The 15,675-nt window shown below is 41.9% G+C and overlaps 1 protein-coding gene across 1 annotated transcript in view; it reads right to left on the reverse strand.

Annotated features, from left to right (window-relative positions):
• The window catches only part of LOC130476773 (ABC-type organic anion transporter ABCA8-like), a 145,924-nt gene that overhangs the window by 22,719 nt on the left and 107,530 nt on the right, over positions 1-15,675 (reverse strand). Inside the window, exons 28-30 of the mRNA XM_056848765.1 lie at positions 15,470-15,561; positions 10,389-10,512; positions 4,863-4,989 (exon numbers count right to left, since the gene is read on the reverse strand). Coding sequence (XP_056704743.1) covers positions 4,863-4,989; positions 10,389-10,512; positions 15,470-15,561 — 343 coding nt within the window. The remainder of the gene's footprint in view (positions 1-4,862; positions 4,990-10,388; positions 10,513-15,469; positions 15,562-15,675) is intronic.

The following is a 15,675-nucleotide window of genomic DNA, read 5'->3' on the forward strand; positions in this document are numbered from 1 at the left end:
TGTAATCTTGGCAGAGCATGTGGGGTGAGGGGAGTTGGATGAAAAAAGCGGCTAACCTGCCATTTCCCCCCATCAGACTGGGGTTAGCTGGCAGAAAGGCAGTTTAGGGAATTCTTCGTCTCAGGACATGTAACTGGTAATCACTTATTAATTAATTAAGTGTTGTTATTGCTGTTGTTATCTAATCAATATATTGATATATAGATTCAATATATTTAAGGTGTGTATTGGAATATAACTAAAATTTATTGGAATAGAAAGAAGTATGTGTGAAGTGTGAAAGTGAGATAAGGTCCAAACGCTGAAATTCCTGGGAGATTACATAAGGGGTGCTAATAAATGGACTAAAATCCCTTTAAGATCAATGAGTGGCATGAGAACAAACAGTGGGGGCAAATGAAGGGCAAAGAAGGGATAACAGAAAGAATGTGCCAATTAATAGGATGGAATATTATGGTCAGGTGGCTAAAAGCAGAAACATTTATTAAGTTATAAGACTTCAGTGGAAGCAGTCAGGTAAAGTATGGTGATCAGGAGAAACACATACAGGCAGCCCATTCCTAAAGGGGAGTTAGTTGAAAGCCAGGGATGGTGCAGTGATGCCACCTCCTGAGCGGGTCCCCAGCTGGAAAATTTTTTTAAATGAAGTTTAAAAAGAACTCCCCCATGGGGTTTCATGGGGCTATGCCACCTATTTTGCAGATGTAACTCTATGCCTAGAAAATGGTGCGTTCCCGGTAGAAGGGGCTTTGGAAGCGCCTAAAGGCAGCTCTGTCCACAGGAATGCACTGGGAATGCCCCCGGATGCCAGTGCAAGCACTTACCCCGGAAAAACACCGCTCGGGATTAGTGCCGGCACACAAGGCTCATGCTGCTGCTTTGCTCCCCTGAGCCAGTGTAAGTCGCCCTGCTCCAGCATCCATGCCACTTTGCACACAGCAAGTGGCATGGATGCCAGCGTTGGGGTCATGCCGGCTCCTAAGTGGCTCCGTTCCCCTTCATGATTGCATGGTAAATGAGTAATTGTCATTTGTTAGTCTTCCAAAGTGGAGGAAAGCTAAAGGGCCAGATCATAGTCTGATTTTAAAAGGCTTTGGTAGTCCAGCAATTCATAATTGTCTCTAAAAATTTTTTTATTTAGAAACATTTTATGTTGCCTTTCCAGGAACTGCCAAAGGCAGCTTACAAAATAAAAAATAATAAAACAAAACATTAAAAGGTATTAATCTAGCATTCAAAACCCGGTCCAGAATAAAAACACAGACCATAAAACAGACCACTGACAGCTTAAAATAACTAGGTTCCAGAGAGTAACCACGTTGGTCGGCAGTAGAAGAGATAGATTTAAGTCCAGTAGCACCTTAGAGACTAACAAGATTTTCAGGGTATAAGGTTTTGTGAGTTAACACTCCCTTTGTCAGATACCTGACAAAAGGAGCCTCAACTCTTGAAAGCTTATACCCAGTGAAGATTAAAGTTTACAGCAGTTTCCAAACTAAAACAGTATTAAAAAATAAAACCCTTTAATTAAAAGTGTGGGTGGACAGAAATGTTCAAACAGAAACATCAAACTACAGATTGGCTGACCTTTGCTCACTCTTCTCAGAAGATAATATTTTATTAATAACTGTTTCTTATGTCCTGTGCCCAATGTGTGCTATGATACACTTGTAAATTTTTCTTCCCCCTTCCAAGGATTTAAATAAAAGTTAGTTTTAGTTTGTTAATAATTCAAGACTCCTGATATGTTTTAAGAGCAGATGAGGTATTTTCCTTTATATTAACCAAAATAAGATAGGAGAGGAGAAGCTCTACACGAGTAATACTTTTCTATAAGATGGGGAGGTGGGGGTAGAAAACCAGTAAACTTCTTGGTTTTTTTACCTCATAGGAATCCTCGTAATGCCTTCTCACGTTGACAGCCCATTCCTGAGCTGAAGCCGTTTCCCCTATGCCGTTAAACAAACAAAAAAAGCCATTTCGCCCCGTTGAAAACAGCGAGGCTGCGCCTGCAAAATAGCAGGCGCAGCAACGCCATTCTGGCCGCCGGCACAAGTAGCCAAAAGGGGGTAGGAAGCCACCTAACCAGTGGCTCCACCCCCACCCCGCCCCCAGAACACCCCCTGCACCAGCACTGCCTCGCTACGCCATTGCGGGTGCCACGGAGAGGCCGCTCTGGCGCAGGGGAGAGGCATGGCTCTGTGGCACTTGGGTGCCGGCGGAGCCACCCTCCCCACCGGCGTAAGTGCGTGTAATCTTGTGATTACACGCACTTACACCAGAAGAGGGGTCAGGCCGTCTCCTAAGAAGTTTGCCCCCCCCCTTCAGGAATGGGCTGTAAGAGGTTTTAACTCCAGCACAATGGTATTTCTGACAACTTGCTGCTATTTACCGGTAAGTTAATCTAAGATGGGCTGGTAGTCCGAAAGGCAACAAGGATGGGAAAGAAATCAAATAAAATCCAATTCATATTACCCCAGAGGAAACATTATTATTTGATGTGGGGGGGGGGACTATTTTTCACTGCTCATCAGAACAGGAAAAATGGTTATCCCTCAACAAATGTGCTGCTACCTTTCGGGTGGTGGAGAGCCACCCCAGCATTTTTACACTTAGTGGGCATCTCCTATAGCAAATTGGAGAAATTTGCAACGTTGTGGTCAGACTGAGATGAGGAAGTATGTGTCTCTGAGATCAATAGAAGCAAACCAAGCTCCTGGTTTTCAGAGGAGTATTTTCACCATTCTGAACTTCTTGGGGCGTATGTAATTGTCAACCCTTCCCAGGTAGAAGATCCTCCATCCTTCTTGGGAATAGTAAAATACCTGGAATAACCCTTGAGACTCATTTGAGATGGTGATACTGCTTCTATTGCCTCTAGCAGGAAGAAGGATTCCATCTTTAGCAGAAGGATGGGGCGGGGTGGGGGGGAAGCATACCCAAGCCTGATAATAGCGAGGATCCAAGCTGTCAGATATTACACTTTTCCATATCACAAGATATTCAGGAGGTTGTTGAACAGCCAATGGGAGAGGTTAACAAAAGGGTCAAAAACTCTTTTGTTAACTCAGTACTGAGAGGCAGGATACTTTTTAAAAAATTTGGTGGCTCAGTGTTGAGGAGTTCAGGATTCACAGTTTAGGGTCTTGGTGGACACTGTAGGCACTGAGACCAGGGCAGATGGTTCCTGAGCCATCAAAATTGCCACATTGGCTAGAACTTTGGAACCTGAGAGTGCTCTTCCGCAGAAGGTGGTGCAGAGGCTGGTAGATCAGTTGTGACTTGCCTGTTTGATATATTTGAGGCTGTGAGTGCATGTCTGTAGGCACAAGAGACGTCAATTGCCACCATCAGTCAAAGGCTTCTTCCCACACTGACAACGGAGTGTCAGGGCCTCCCCAGTGGCAAACGTGAATCCAGGAACAAAGTCTTATCCAAGGATAACCAGGATGAGCCACAGGCCGTCCTGGGGGAAGATCAGAAGGCTCAGGGGACATCTGGCACCAGTGCTGTCCCCATAGACTCAGAGCCCCTGGATCCCAAGGTTTCAGTCAAAGGTCCTGTCCCTGAAGCCTCAGCTCAAGATAATCCTGCCAACACGCCAGCCTGAGGCAGCTATCCCACTGCGTTGTAGGGCCACCAGTCCCTTAGGTCCCTCCAACAGGAATAGCAGAGATGGCAAGCCTGTGAGAAGGGAGATCATCAATGATGAAGTGCCAGGCTGACAGCCCATGTTTCAGTTTAGGGTTGTCAAACTCCAGGTGGGGCCTAGAGAGCTCCTGGCCATTACAACTGATCTTCAGAGTACAGAGATTAATTCCCCTGGAGAAAATGGCTGCTTTGGAGTATGGAATCTATGGCATTGTGCCCTACCCTCCTCAAACCTTGCCCTCCCCAGGCCCCCCCCTCGCAAATCTGCAGGAATTTCCTAGCCTGGAGTTGGCAATCATATTATAGCTACCAAGCCAGATTATTGCCTGAGCGCATTCCGTGCTTCAGAGAACTGAGACTCCATCAAGCTCTGACTTGATCAAGTTCAGAAACAAATGGGGCTTCTTCCATTTCAGGATAACCATCTTCGAGTACTTGAAGGGCTGTCACATAGAGGAGTGTGCTGAGTTGTTTTCTGTTGCCCCATAAGGTCGGACCAGAAAGAACGGGTTGAAATTAAATCAAAAGAGTTTCCGGCTAGACATTAGGAAGAATTTTCTAACAGTTAGAGCGGTTCTTCAGTGGAACAGGCTTCCTCGGGAGGTGGTAAGCTCTCCTTCCCTGGAGGTTTTTAAGAAGAGGTTAGACGGCCAGCAGTGCTGATTCTATAAGCTTAAGCAGATGATGAGAGGGAACACATCTTGGTCATCTTCTGGGCATGTAATGGGGGGGGCACTGGGGGTGTGGGGGGGAGGTAGTTGTAAATTTCCTGCATTGTGCAGGGGGTTGGACTAGATGACCCTGGTGGTCCCTTCCAACTCTATGATTCTATGATATTTAAAGTCCTGGACTAAGGTGGTTCAGCCACTTTGCATGGCCAGTGTGCTTCTGCTTTCTTTATGAATACAGACCCAGCTAAACCCCAGTTGTGACCTTGACCTCAGTACTGCTCTGAAGGCCACACGCAGCTTCCAGCTACTGTGCAGAGTCCAGTTCCTGAGGAGTCTCTGGTTTACCTCAGGACCCAGCTTCTGAAGCCAGAATAAGAAGTTTCTGAGAGAACCTCTGAACAGGCACAAAGCTCATTTCTACACGACTACTAATTAGTTAAAAAAATTTTCATAATGTGTCAAATATTTCTGGAAATAAATGTAAAGTAAAAGTAAGTTTTTCACGTTCAAGTTATACATTAAAAACCTGTTTCAGCTAACCTTTTTTAACACAAAAAGAGACATTTCTGGTAGCCACATTCTTTTTCTCATTGTTCTTCTTGCAACAGGAACAAGCCTTTCTGCTTCTGTATTCCTTGCGCAGGTTGTGGACAATGATAACTGGTTTCTAAGTAAGAAGAAGAAGAAGAGAGAAGCTTGCTTAGTTTATATATACATAAACGTATCCCATGTTCTTTCTCTGGTACAAGGCTTTCTCCTTCTGGCATTGTGCAGGGGGTTGGACTTTATGACCCTGGTGGTCCCTTCCAACTTTATGATTCTATGGTACTACACTGTGCCAACGTCACAATCACAAACTTTTGCAGGCAGGCAAGAGAGGGGCACAGATTGGGTTGGACATCAAGCCCTGGGTTTCCATCTCTGCAGATGTTGCATCAAGGGTATCATATTAGATGTCAGAATACCATCAAGCTCCCCGGTTATTAATATAATAAGTAACATTACTGCAATAGTTACAGGATTAGGAAAATAATGTAGATCTATCCTTTAACCTTGTTTTGTTCTCAGCTTCTTGAATCACATGGGAGGATAGCCTCTATCTAAGAACTGCTCTGTTAAATTGGATGCAGCTGTTTCAAAGACTGGTACGGAGGGGGCATTTCTTTTTAAATGTAAGAATTAGCTAAATGACATGTTTTTCTTCAAGTGTGAAGGGTGATGGGATGAGTAATGTAAAAAGGCATTTTTGTCTTTTTTATAAGGAGACACTGCTAATGTGTTGGTGCTGGAAACATAAACTATCACATCTAAGAAAGGTCAAGAAACCATATTGAAATTTTAAGAAAAGTTCAAATTAGGGTCAAGGAAGTTAATCAATTCACAAAAATCAGCAAAAGATGATTCATTACTAAACACAAAAAAAGATCATTGATATAACACATATAAACACATGTAGTCTGCAAAGGGATTGTTAGACAAAATATACAGTTTCTCATAGTTAATCATAAATATGTTTGCAATAGATGGAGCACATGGAGAACCCATGGCCACCCCTTTAGTTTGCAAGTAAAATTGGTCACCATACCGAAAATAATTGTGTTCCAAAACAATGTCTAATAAATCCATAAGGAAATGTGTGGGGGATTATTATCTAATCGTGACTGAAAACATAACTCCACTTGCAAACGGGCCAAATCTAATGGGATATTGGTGTATAATGATGTGACATCAAGAGTGGCCATAGTACACCCTTTGGGTACTTGAATATCCTCAATCCGTTTGATGAAATCTTTTGTGTCTGCTACATAGGAAGAAGTGAAGATAGCATGAGGTTGGAGAAAATAATCAAGACATTTAGAAAGGGGTTCAGTAATGGAAGAGGACCCTGAAATTATGGGCCTGCAAGAGAAGATTGCAACGTTTTATGAATCTTGGGTAAGGAGTAAAAAACAACTATTCTGGGAAATTTTGCTATCAAGAAATCGCCAACTTCCTGGTTAATATAGCCTAAGGCAGATTCTTTGTTCACCACAGTACGAACAATTAAAACAATAGTCTGTGGGATTCCTAGGGAGTTTTTTGTAATATGATATGTTGGCAAATTGTCTTACGTTCTCATTATTATAATCTTCCCAGTTCTGTATAACGATGGCTCCTCCTTTGTCTACAGGTTTAATTACTATATTGTGATTCATAGCTAAATTATTAATAATATCAAGATCTTCCTTGCAGACATTAGGGCATATTGTTTTCCTATGTTTTTCAAGTTTTTCCAGATCTTAGAGAAAAAGATGTTGAAAGGTGGAAATGAGATAATTGTTAACAGGTGGAACAAAAGTTGAAGGAGAGCGAAAAGGTGAAGGATGATCATTATTACCTTTAAAGAATTCTGTAAATTTAACTTGTCTAAACAACTTAAACAATTTAACCTGTTGGTTCTTGTAGGTTATCCGGGCTGTGTAACCGTGGTCTTGGAATTTTCTTTCCTGACGTTTCGCCAGCAACTGTGGCAGGCATCTTCAGAGTAGTAACACTGAAGGACAGTGTCTCTCAGTGTCAAGGGTGTAGGAAGAGTAATATATAGTCAGAAAGGGGTTGGGTTTGAGCTGAGTATTGTCCTGCAAAAGTATTGTCCTGTAAGTATCAAGATAATGTGCTAATGAGGGTATGGTATGTTAATATGGAACCATTGTATCCTGAAGTGATCTGTTAATGTGTGTAATCCAAAGCTAATCTGTATGGCTATTGTTGAATGTTGTCTTTGTCTGGAGGTTTTTCAGGGCAGGAAGCCAAGCCTTATTCATTCTTAAACTCTCCTCTTTTCTGTTAAAGTTGTGCTGATGTTTATGAATTTCAATGGCTTCTCTGTGCAATCTGACAAAATAGTTGGTAGAATTGTCCAGTCTTTCAGTGTCTTGGAATAAGACCCTGTGTCCTGTTTGTGTCAGTCCATGTTCAGCCACTGCTGATTTCTCAGGTTGGCCAAGTCTGCAGTATCTTTCATGTTCTTTTATCCTTGTTTGTATGCTGCGTTTTGTGATCCCGATGTAAACTTCTCCACAGCTGCAAGGTATACGATATACTCCTGCAGAGGTGAGGGGGTCTCTTTTGTCTTTTGCTGATCGTAGCATTTGATCAGCAAAAGACAAAAGAGACCCCCTCACCTCTGCAGGAGTATATCGTATACCTTGCAGCTGTGGAGAAGTTTACATCGGGACCACAAAACGCAGCATACAAACAAGGATAAAAGAACATGAAAGATACTGCAGACTTGGCCAACCTGAGAAATCAGCAGTGGCTGAACATGGACTGACACAAACAGGACACAGGGTCTTATTCCAAGACACTGAAAGACTGGACAATTCTACCAACTATTTTGTCAGATTGCACAGAGAAGCCATTGAAATTCATAAACATCAGCACAACTTTAACAGAAAAGAGGAGAGTTTAAGAATGAATAAGGCTTGGCTTCCTGCCCTGAAAAACCTCCAGACAAAGACAACATTCAACAATAGCCATACAGATTAGCTTTGGATTACACACATTAACAGATCACTTCAGGATACAATGGTTCCATATTAACATACCATACCCTCATTAGCACATTATCTTGATACTTACAGGACAATACTTTTGCAGGACAATACTCAGCTCAAACCCAACCCCTTTCTGACTATATATTACTCTTCCTACACCCTTGACACTGAGAGACACTGTCCTTCAGTGTTACTACTCTGAAGATGCCTGCCACAGTTGCTGGCGAAACGTCAGGAAAGAAAATTCCAAGACCACGGTTACACAGCCCGGATAACCTACAAGAACCAATGAACTCTGACCGTGAAAGCCTTCGACAATAATTTAACCTGTGTCTGAAACAGAGAATATGATGGAGTGGGGACAAAACCTAGACCCAGACTGAGCACCCTCCTCTCATCTGCAGTTAAAGAATAAGATGATAGATTAACTACTAAGTCTTCCTTTGACGGAAAGGACGTTGGTAGTTTGGGGCACATGAATAATTGTTACCACTTCTTCCTTTCAGTGTTCCCTATAACAGGTATATAACAGGTAGAGTTCTTTCATAATAGGCAGTGTTTTTTACAACACGTAGGAATGTTCCTTTAATTATGTCTCATTAAGGACCCTATGGTAGTGAATAAATGTTTCCTTCCTGTCTCTATGGCAAAATGCATTTCTAAAGCTGTTCGTTTCTACTGTGAATGCCAGGGAAGATGTTTCATGTATATACAAAGGGATTGTTTGTAGAGTTGTGCATGTACAGTTTGAGATTGCATTATAAAATCATAAAATTGTAGTTTAGGATCTATCTATATATCTTTATATATAGTGACCACGTGGTGCTGTTTTTTCTTTACTGTTAGTCTTGCAGCATCGGTTGTGTATTTTTACTATTGTATCACCATTGCAGCCAGTGGTTCACCTCCATTATCTTATGTTCCTGTCATATTCCCCTTCCTCTGACATGAAGGATTGAAGAGAACATCACCTGTGCCCCCATTCCGTTTCAGCTTCCTCCTGAGAGCTTCATAGTCAGCCTTAATTTTTCGATGGTGTTCACTGCTGTGTCATTGGTTCCCATCACACATGGATAATGATCTTTACGTTTGACCAGTTTTGGTATCTGGTCTACAATATCTTTAATTTTCACTCCTGGCAAGCAACACACCTCTTGGGTCAAGGGGTCAGGCCTGGACACATGATGTTCCATACCCCTCAGCAGGGAGTCACCGACAACCAATGTTTTCCTTTTCCTTACAGTGGTGTTTCTTCATGTCCCCCTATTCTCCTCCTTCTGTCTTCTTTGTGTTTGTGATTCTTCCGCTGGCAGCGTTTCCAGTTCTGCTGCCACTGCAAGGGCCTGGAATCGATTCCTTAGTTCTAATGGCACAGAGTGCCATCTCGCTCCACGCCTTTGGGGATGTGCTGCAACACTCTGGGGAGTCTCATTAAGGCAGACAACCGCACTGTTGTCCCTTTGAATCATCTCCCCTTCCCTATGCAGGGCCTCCAGGCTTCTGTTAATAAAATCCTCCCCTTCTTTGGTGTCATGGAGCGTAGTAATCCTCTCCTCCAGGCTCCAAACCTTTTTTTCTAAGAGACCTATCAATTTACAGTTATGGCAGGTGAAATCCATCTTGTCCTCAGGGAAGAAAACAAACATGGCACACTTCCTGCAGGTAACTGAAAATGGTTTATGGGCATCCATCATCACGCTTGTAGTGAATTCTTTCATGCTCTCCAGAAGCTCTGCATCCTGCTCTGCCTCCCAGCCCAGCTTCCTCAGCTCTGCCTCTGGTGAGAGGAGCCTTCTAAATCAAAGGCTCACAGCCCCACCTCTCAATCAGCGAACAACAGAGGGTGGGGCCAGCAATCAACCCCACTCAGCAACAATTCTTTAACAGCTCTAGCAGCTCCTATTAGGTTCTGAAGAATCCTGTGTTGGCATTGTTCACAGGTTAAAGGACCATTTATGTATATATGGTATGTTTGTCTCACAGCAAAAAAAGTATTGGCATGGTATTTGTGAAATCATCAGTGAGATTTTGAAAAGTAATGTATCCTGTAATCCAGTGCTGCTTTTGTTTAGTCAGATACAGGAAAATTTGGAAAGGGAATATGAATATTTACTAAATAGTCTTACAGTGGCTGCAGGAGTATTCCTATCAATGTATTGGAAGCAGAAGATAATACCTTCAAAGGGAACCTGGCTCAGAAAATGCTGGTTCAATGTGTTGATATTATAATATACAAACAATTACGAGAGGACCCTTATGAAGACTGTTCAAAGATGTATGCCTTTTATTGTTTGCAGGAATATGAAACCAGAGGAAAATGTAAAATTAGGACTGTTGTATGTGTAGTAAAGATTTCTGTGTATTTTTCACTTTGATTTTAGTAATTATTAAAAAAAACACTTGTGCCCTTAAGTCCTACAATGATTTTATTCCACAAGAATCATATACAGAGTTCGTCTTTTAATTAATTCTGAAGGGCAAATCACTAAAATAAACACCAATACAAGTTATAATATAGAATATATTTTACCTCTTCCTGATCTGCTGAAGCCAGTGCATTTTGAACTCTTGACCTTTCGTTTTGAACATCTTTGTCATCATCTTCACTAGGTTCTTCAGGATTCTTACGAATGCTCTTTCTCTGTGGAAAAATCCTAGAGATCAAAAGCATCACAAAGAAATTGCAAATGAATATGTACCAAGGGATTATTTGCAAAAAGGAATGTAGCAAACTATGTGCAATAATGCTAGAATCTGGATTAACAGGCAAATTAAAAATTCACGAAGTCCTGCCATCACGTATCTACTTGTGAGGGACAACATTCCCCAAAAGCAATATATTTAGGCAGGTTTTGCATATCCCTATTTGGAATATTACATCATTTTACAGCAAGGACCCACAAAGAACTCATGGGAGGGAGACAATCTTGCTGCTCCTAGCCTCCTACATCTACATCCTTTCTTCTCTGCACCACCACTGCCACCTCACTCTTCCCCACCCTCCAACTGCTTCTTTCCTTCTAGTAACACCTTGTTACCTCCCTTGCACACTGCCACTGCCTCTTTCTCATCTGTCTCTTCCTTCTTCCTTCTTTTTTCTCTGCCTTCCTGTTGCCTTGAACCATGGGGAGAGATTGTGGCTCAGTGGTACAGCATCTGCTTGGCACATCAAAAGTGCCAGGTTCAATCCCAAGTATCTCCAGCTAAAAGAACCAGGTGGTATGTTATATGAAAGACCTCCACCTGAGCTACTGGAGAAACACTGCCATTTTGAGTAGATAATACTGACCTTGAGGGTCCAACAATATCATTCAGTATAAGGCAACTTCATGTGTTCATGTGAGAACCTTCCCCCTTCTACCACCTTCTCTTTCATTACCACTACTGATACTTTCTTCTCTCGCGCACAATCACTGCAGGCTTTGGCATTGTTTCTTAGTGTTGCTAAACAGCCACCCAAATGGCAGCTTTTGGACTAGTCAGGGTCACTTCAATTTCCCTCTGTAATCCCCTCCCTGAACTTTACCTTCTCTTCTCCCCTGGCAGCCTTCCTAGCTTCTCCTCTTTCTCTGGTAACTTCTCTCTCCCATTCCCACTCACCAGCCTACCTACTTTTACCTGTGCAGATTTCCTTCCTTCCTCCGGCAACTTCTTCCCTTCTCTCCCACCTACCTTACTACGTTTTTCAGTTCCCCCTTCAGCTTCTCCTTCCTCTCTCCTCTTCCCTAGCTTCCTTCCCTCCCTTCCATCTTTTAGCTTTTTCGTTGTCTCCACAACTTGCCTTTGACTGAAGGAATCCATTCTTTGGAAGACTCATCAATATAGGTGTGGCTGACAGCAAAAGCAAAGCTAAAACCTAGTACTTGTGAAAGCAGAATAGTGACAAACCATGGCCCTTTCCGGACTAATTGTTTGCATTGTTTAATGAAACGTTTTATATTTTCATGTCTGCACTGTTTTGCCTCCATTTGCTATTGAATACGATTTTCAATAGTTTAATCTCTGTGTTTTCTACAACCACTTATACAATGATGTTTCCCATTTCTCCATTTCAAAGGCAACTTCCTAAGGTGCCAACATGTTTGAGATGCCATTCATTTCTGCCCCACCATTGTCCACACCCACTTTGTTGCCCATCTCTCTCTCATTCCGTTCCCCTCCCCTCTCTTCCCACCAACCATTTATCTGCTTGTAATTTTTTTTAAATTTATGTATTTTGACAATCGCAGGAATGAGGAAGCATTGGACTATCCTCACCCCATTGATTCTGTTGCTTACTCCATATCGTAGGAGACATAACTCACAAAAGGGGCATGATCTGGATGTAGCATTCTCTGATATGGTTCCCACACCAAACAATCCCATGGACAGGACTCCCATCTCTCTCCCATTCCTCCTGCTCTTTAATTTTTTAATTTATTGTATTTTGACTAGTGAAGGAATGTGGGAGCATAGGACTAACTCCCCCACCCCCTGCCACTGATTTGTGTGGGGTTCTTTCCTGATATCTTATTTCCTGTACATGACTTTCATTGCACGTTACATTTTTGCTTCAGGATTTTCCGTCCCCGTCAGACAGCGAAGGGGGACATGGCCTTGATTTGTTCTGTGATGTTGTTTCCACACAAAAATCCTACAGCCAGGTTTTATCCTTGGAGATTGAAGGGAGAGGAACGAACTCTGTAAGCTGCCATCCATCAAGTGTGCAAATTTAATAGCCGAAAGGACGGCGGCTCTGTGATTGTTTGTCGGCGGAGGGAATGTGCCCGCATGGAGATTGTGGTTAGGGTCATTTTGAGTATCCATTTTGAGTAAATAATTTGACTTTTCTACAGGCCATGCAAATGTGGTGATTTTCAAAATGGCATTTGGATACAAGAATCACACAAAAAGAGTGGAGGAAACAATTCAAAAAAAAGAACCTAGTGAGCTGGTAGCCAGTCACAGCACAGTCACAGCACACTATCACATTATCATTAGAGCACATGTGCAAAAAAACTCACCAAAAAAAAAGGAGAGGAAGAGGGGGGAGCATCCTGCAACATCACAAATGATGCCACGCTCCCCCAGGGGGAAAAAGAACATATTGTGTTTGTTTTTTTTCAGGAAAGTGCAGACAGGGTAAAAACATTCTCAGGTAAAATGAATACAACAGTGAAAGAGGCAACATGTGAACAGAAATTTTGAATGTGCTGCCAAACCTTGCAGATCAACCATGAGGATAATTCACTGTAAGTGAATGGTGTGGAAACAGCCCATATCTGGAATATGTAATGTCAGATAACACAACACCTTGGAATAGTAAAGGTAAATTAGACCAGAGTAAAATTTATCTAAGTGTATTAGCAAAGATGAGGCACACTATCCACAAGAAATATAAACATAGACAAAATGATGTGGTGCAGATAAATGGTCTTTCTACACCTAGTACAAATTGTAAAATATAACACAATCATATACAAATTGTAAAAAACAAAACTTAAAAAAAATCAAAATGTATTAGCAAAGGCGAGCTAACAAGAGTGGTGACCAGCCAGATAACAAAAACGGCAAAATTGAGATTAACAGAGCCTGAACAAGAAACCTAGAAACCACTGAGATGTTTTTGCCTGCCTCTAACATCCCAGAGGTAAGTTTAGACCTAGAGAAAGAGGAGTGTATTTAAACCTATTTGATTTTCAATATGTTCAGATGCTGTAGTATTTTGAATTTCAAATACATCCTTTCCACATGTATTTTTTCTGAAATTGGAGTCATTCAGTCTTTGCAACCACATATACAAAGCCTCATGCTCTGGCTCATGCTGATCAAAGTATAATAGTAAAGTAGGTTGAGCTTACTTAGTTGACAATTTCTCTAAAATGGAGATTTAAATGATTTCCCCACACTGCCATATTAACTGAACTGAGGAATGGATTTTGATTTTTTTACTGAGTCTGGCGGTAGGTTATCAGCCTGCAATTCTATGAATAGCCTGCTGGTGGCAGCAGAGAGAAAACACTATTTGTGAAGGTAAATGAGAAGGATAAAACTGGAGAGGTAAACTCCTCATTGGGGTCTAGCAGCTTGAGACCTGGGCCAGCTTGTTAAAAACAAGGGCCGGCAGGGTCTGATATTGACTTTTAAATCTGTATCTGGCTTGGGAGCAGAATACCGTAAGGATCACCTACTCTCATAGGAACTTACCTGACCATTATGGTCATCTTTGCGGGGGGGGGGGAGTCCCATCAACTGAAGCAAGACAGGTGGCAAACCAAGAAAAGGCCTCTTGGTCACGGCACCAAAACATGTGGAACTCCCTTCCCAGGGAGATTCATTATTCTCCCTTTCATTGTCTTTTGCCAGTAGGCAAAGGTGTTGTCATTTTTTAGCTTGGTGTTCCCTTATTGACCATCCTTCCTGTTCACTTTGAATTGTTGATTTTAAATATATGTACCATTTTAAAGTTTAGTTTTATGTATTTTAACTGTTTGATGTTAGTTTTAACATGAGGTACACTAATTGGGTGGAAAGGCAAAATACAAATGTTTTAAATAATTAAAATAAGTAAATAAAATAAATTTTCTCTTTAGCAGAATACAGAGATTAAGAGGAGGAGAAGGGAAAAAAGACATTACTTCAGCTCCATGCTGGGGCACGGTATCAGAGGCAATGCCTAAACTGTGCACTTCAGAGCCTGTCCCTCTAAACTGGGCAGAAGGAAGAGTGCCTCAAGAAAAAACAACAGAAACGGTAAAAAAAAAAAAAAAAAAAAACTCTTCCCATTGCACCACTCTCCCCCTCTTAAAAATGTTAGATCAGGCTCTGAGGAGTCTAAACATACCTGTGCCTAGGGTTGCCAACTGCCAATCAACCGGGCTGCCCGCTGACCAGCTGATTGTCAGTGGGCGGATGCAGAAAGGGGGAGAGATCCCCCCCATGTGCTCCCGGGAACGCTACAGCCTCCTGTTCCATACTGGATGCCAGATCAGTTCCGATCTGGCTTGCAGCATGGAAAGGGAGGCTGGAGCCTTCCTCCTAGCCCTGCTGTGCTCACACTCCACAGAGCGCGCTCACAGCAGGGCTAGGAAACCAGAAGTGGAATCAGGAACGTGCAGGAATCCCTCCACCCAGCCCAGCCCATAAGAAGCTCCTGCCCAAGGTAAGTGGGGAACAGACAACCCTACCTGTGCCTCATTGAGTAAGGCAGGAAGATACTAGAAATTAGAGGGAAGATCTCAGGAGACAGAGCCTAACTCAGTGCTGAATGAATGATGGCAGAGTTAACATGCTAACATTTTCTTTCAAAGCTAAGCCTTAAGAATCAGCTTGGGTCATACATAAAAAACCCTGTAAACAATCATGAAATTAACGATTCATAAAATGTTTAACTGAGGTTTTTTTAAACTATGAAACATCTCATTTGCAGTATGGCTATCCCGGCAAGGCCTAGTGAAATGAAATGAGATGCCAACTGTGATTTGTGAAGATATGGAAATAAAAATAGGAAAAGTGGCCTTTTAAAAATAGAATATTCTGTTACTGCCAAAATGATGCAATATGCAAGTTAATACATAGAAGAAAAACAAGAAAAGTTTTTCAAGTTTATCTCAGCATTGTATGTGTACAAACCTAAAGACAGGATCTCTTCTCATAACTGGGTTGCCATACTTCATCTCCAGATAGCGCAATAAAATAATTAAAACTATGCTTTGAAATAAAGGCTAAATAAAAAAACAGAAACAGACAATTACCTTACTAACTATACACATTTATAATCAAGTTAATTCAAAATAATTTAATTATCCGCTTGCTTAAATTACTCCAGTTTTGTGATT

Source organism: Euleptes europaea, chromosome 1, assembly GCF_029931775.1.
Source record: "Euleptes europaea isolate rEulEur1 chromosome 1, rEulEur1.hap1, whole genome shotgun sequence".
In the NCBI taxonomy this organism is placed as follows: domain Eukaryota; kingdom Metazoa; phylum Chordata; class Lepidosauria; order Squamata; family Sphaerodactylidae; genus Euleptes; species Euleptes europaea.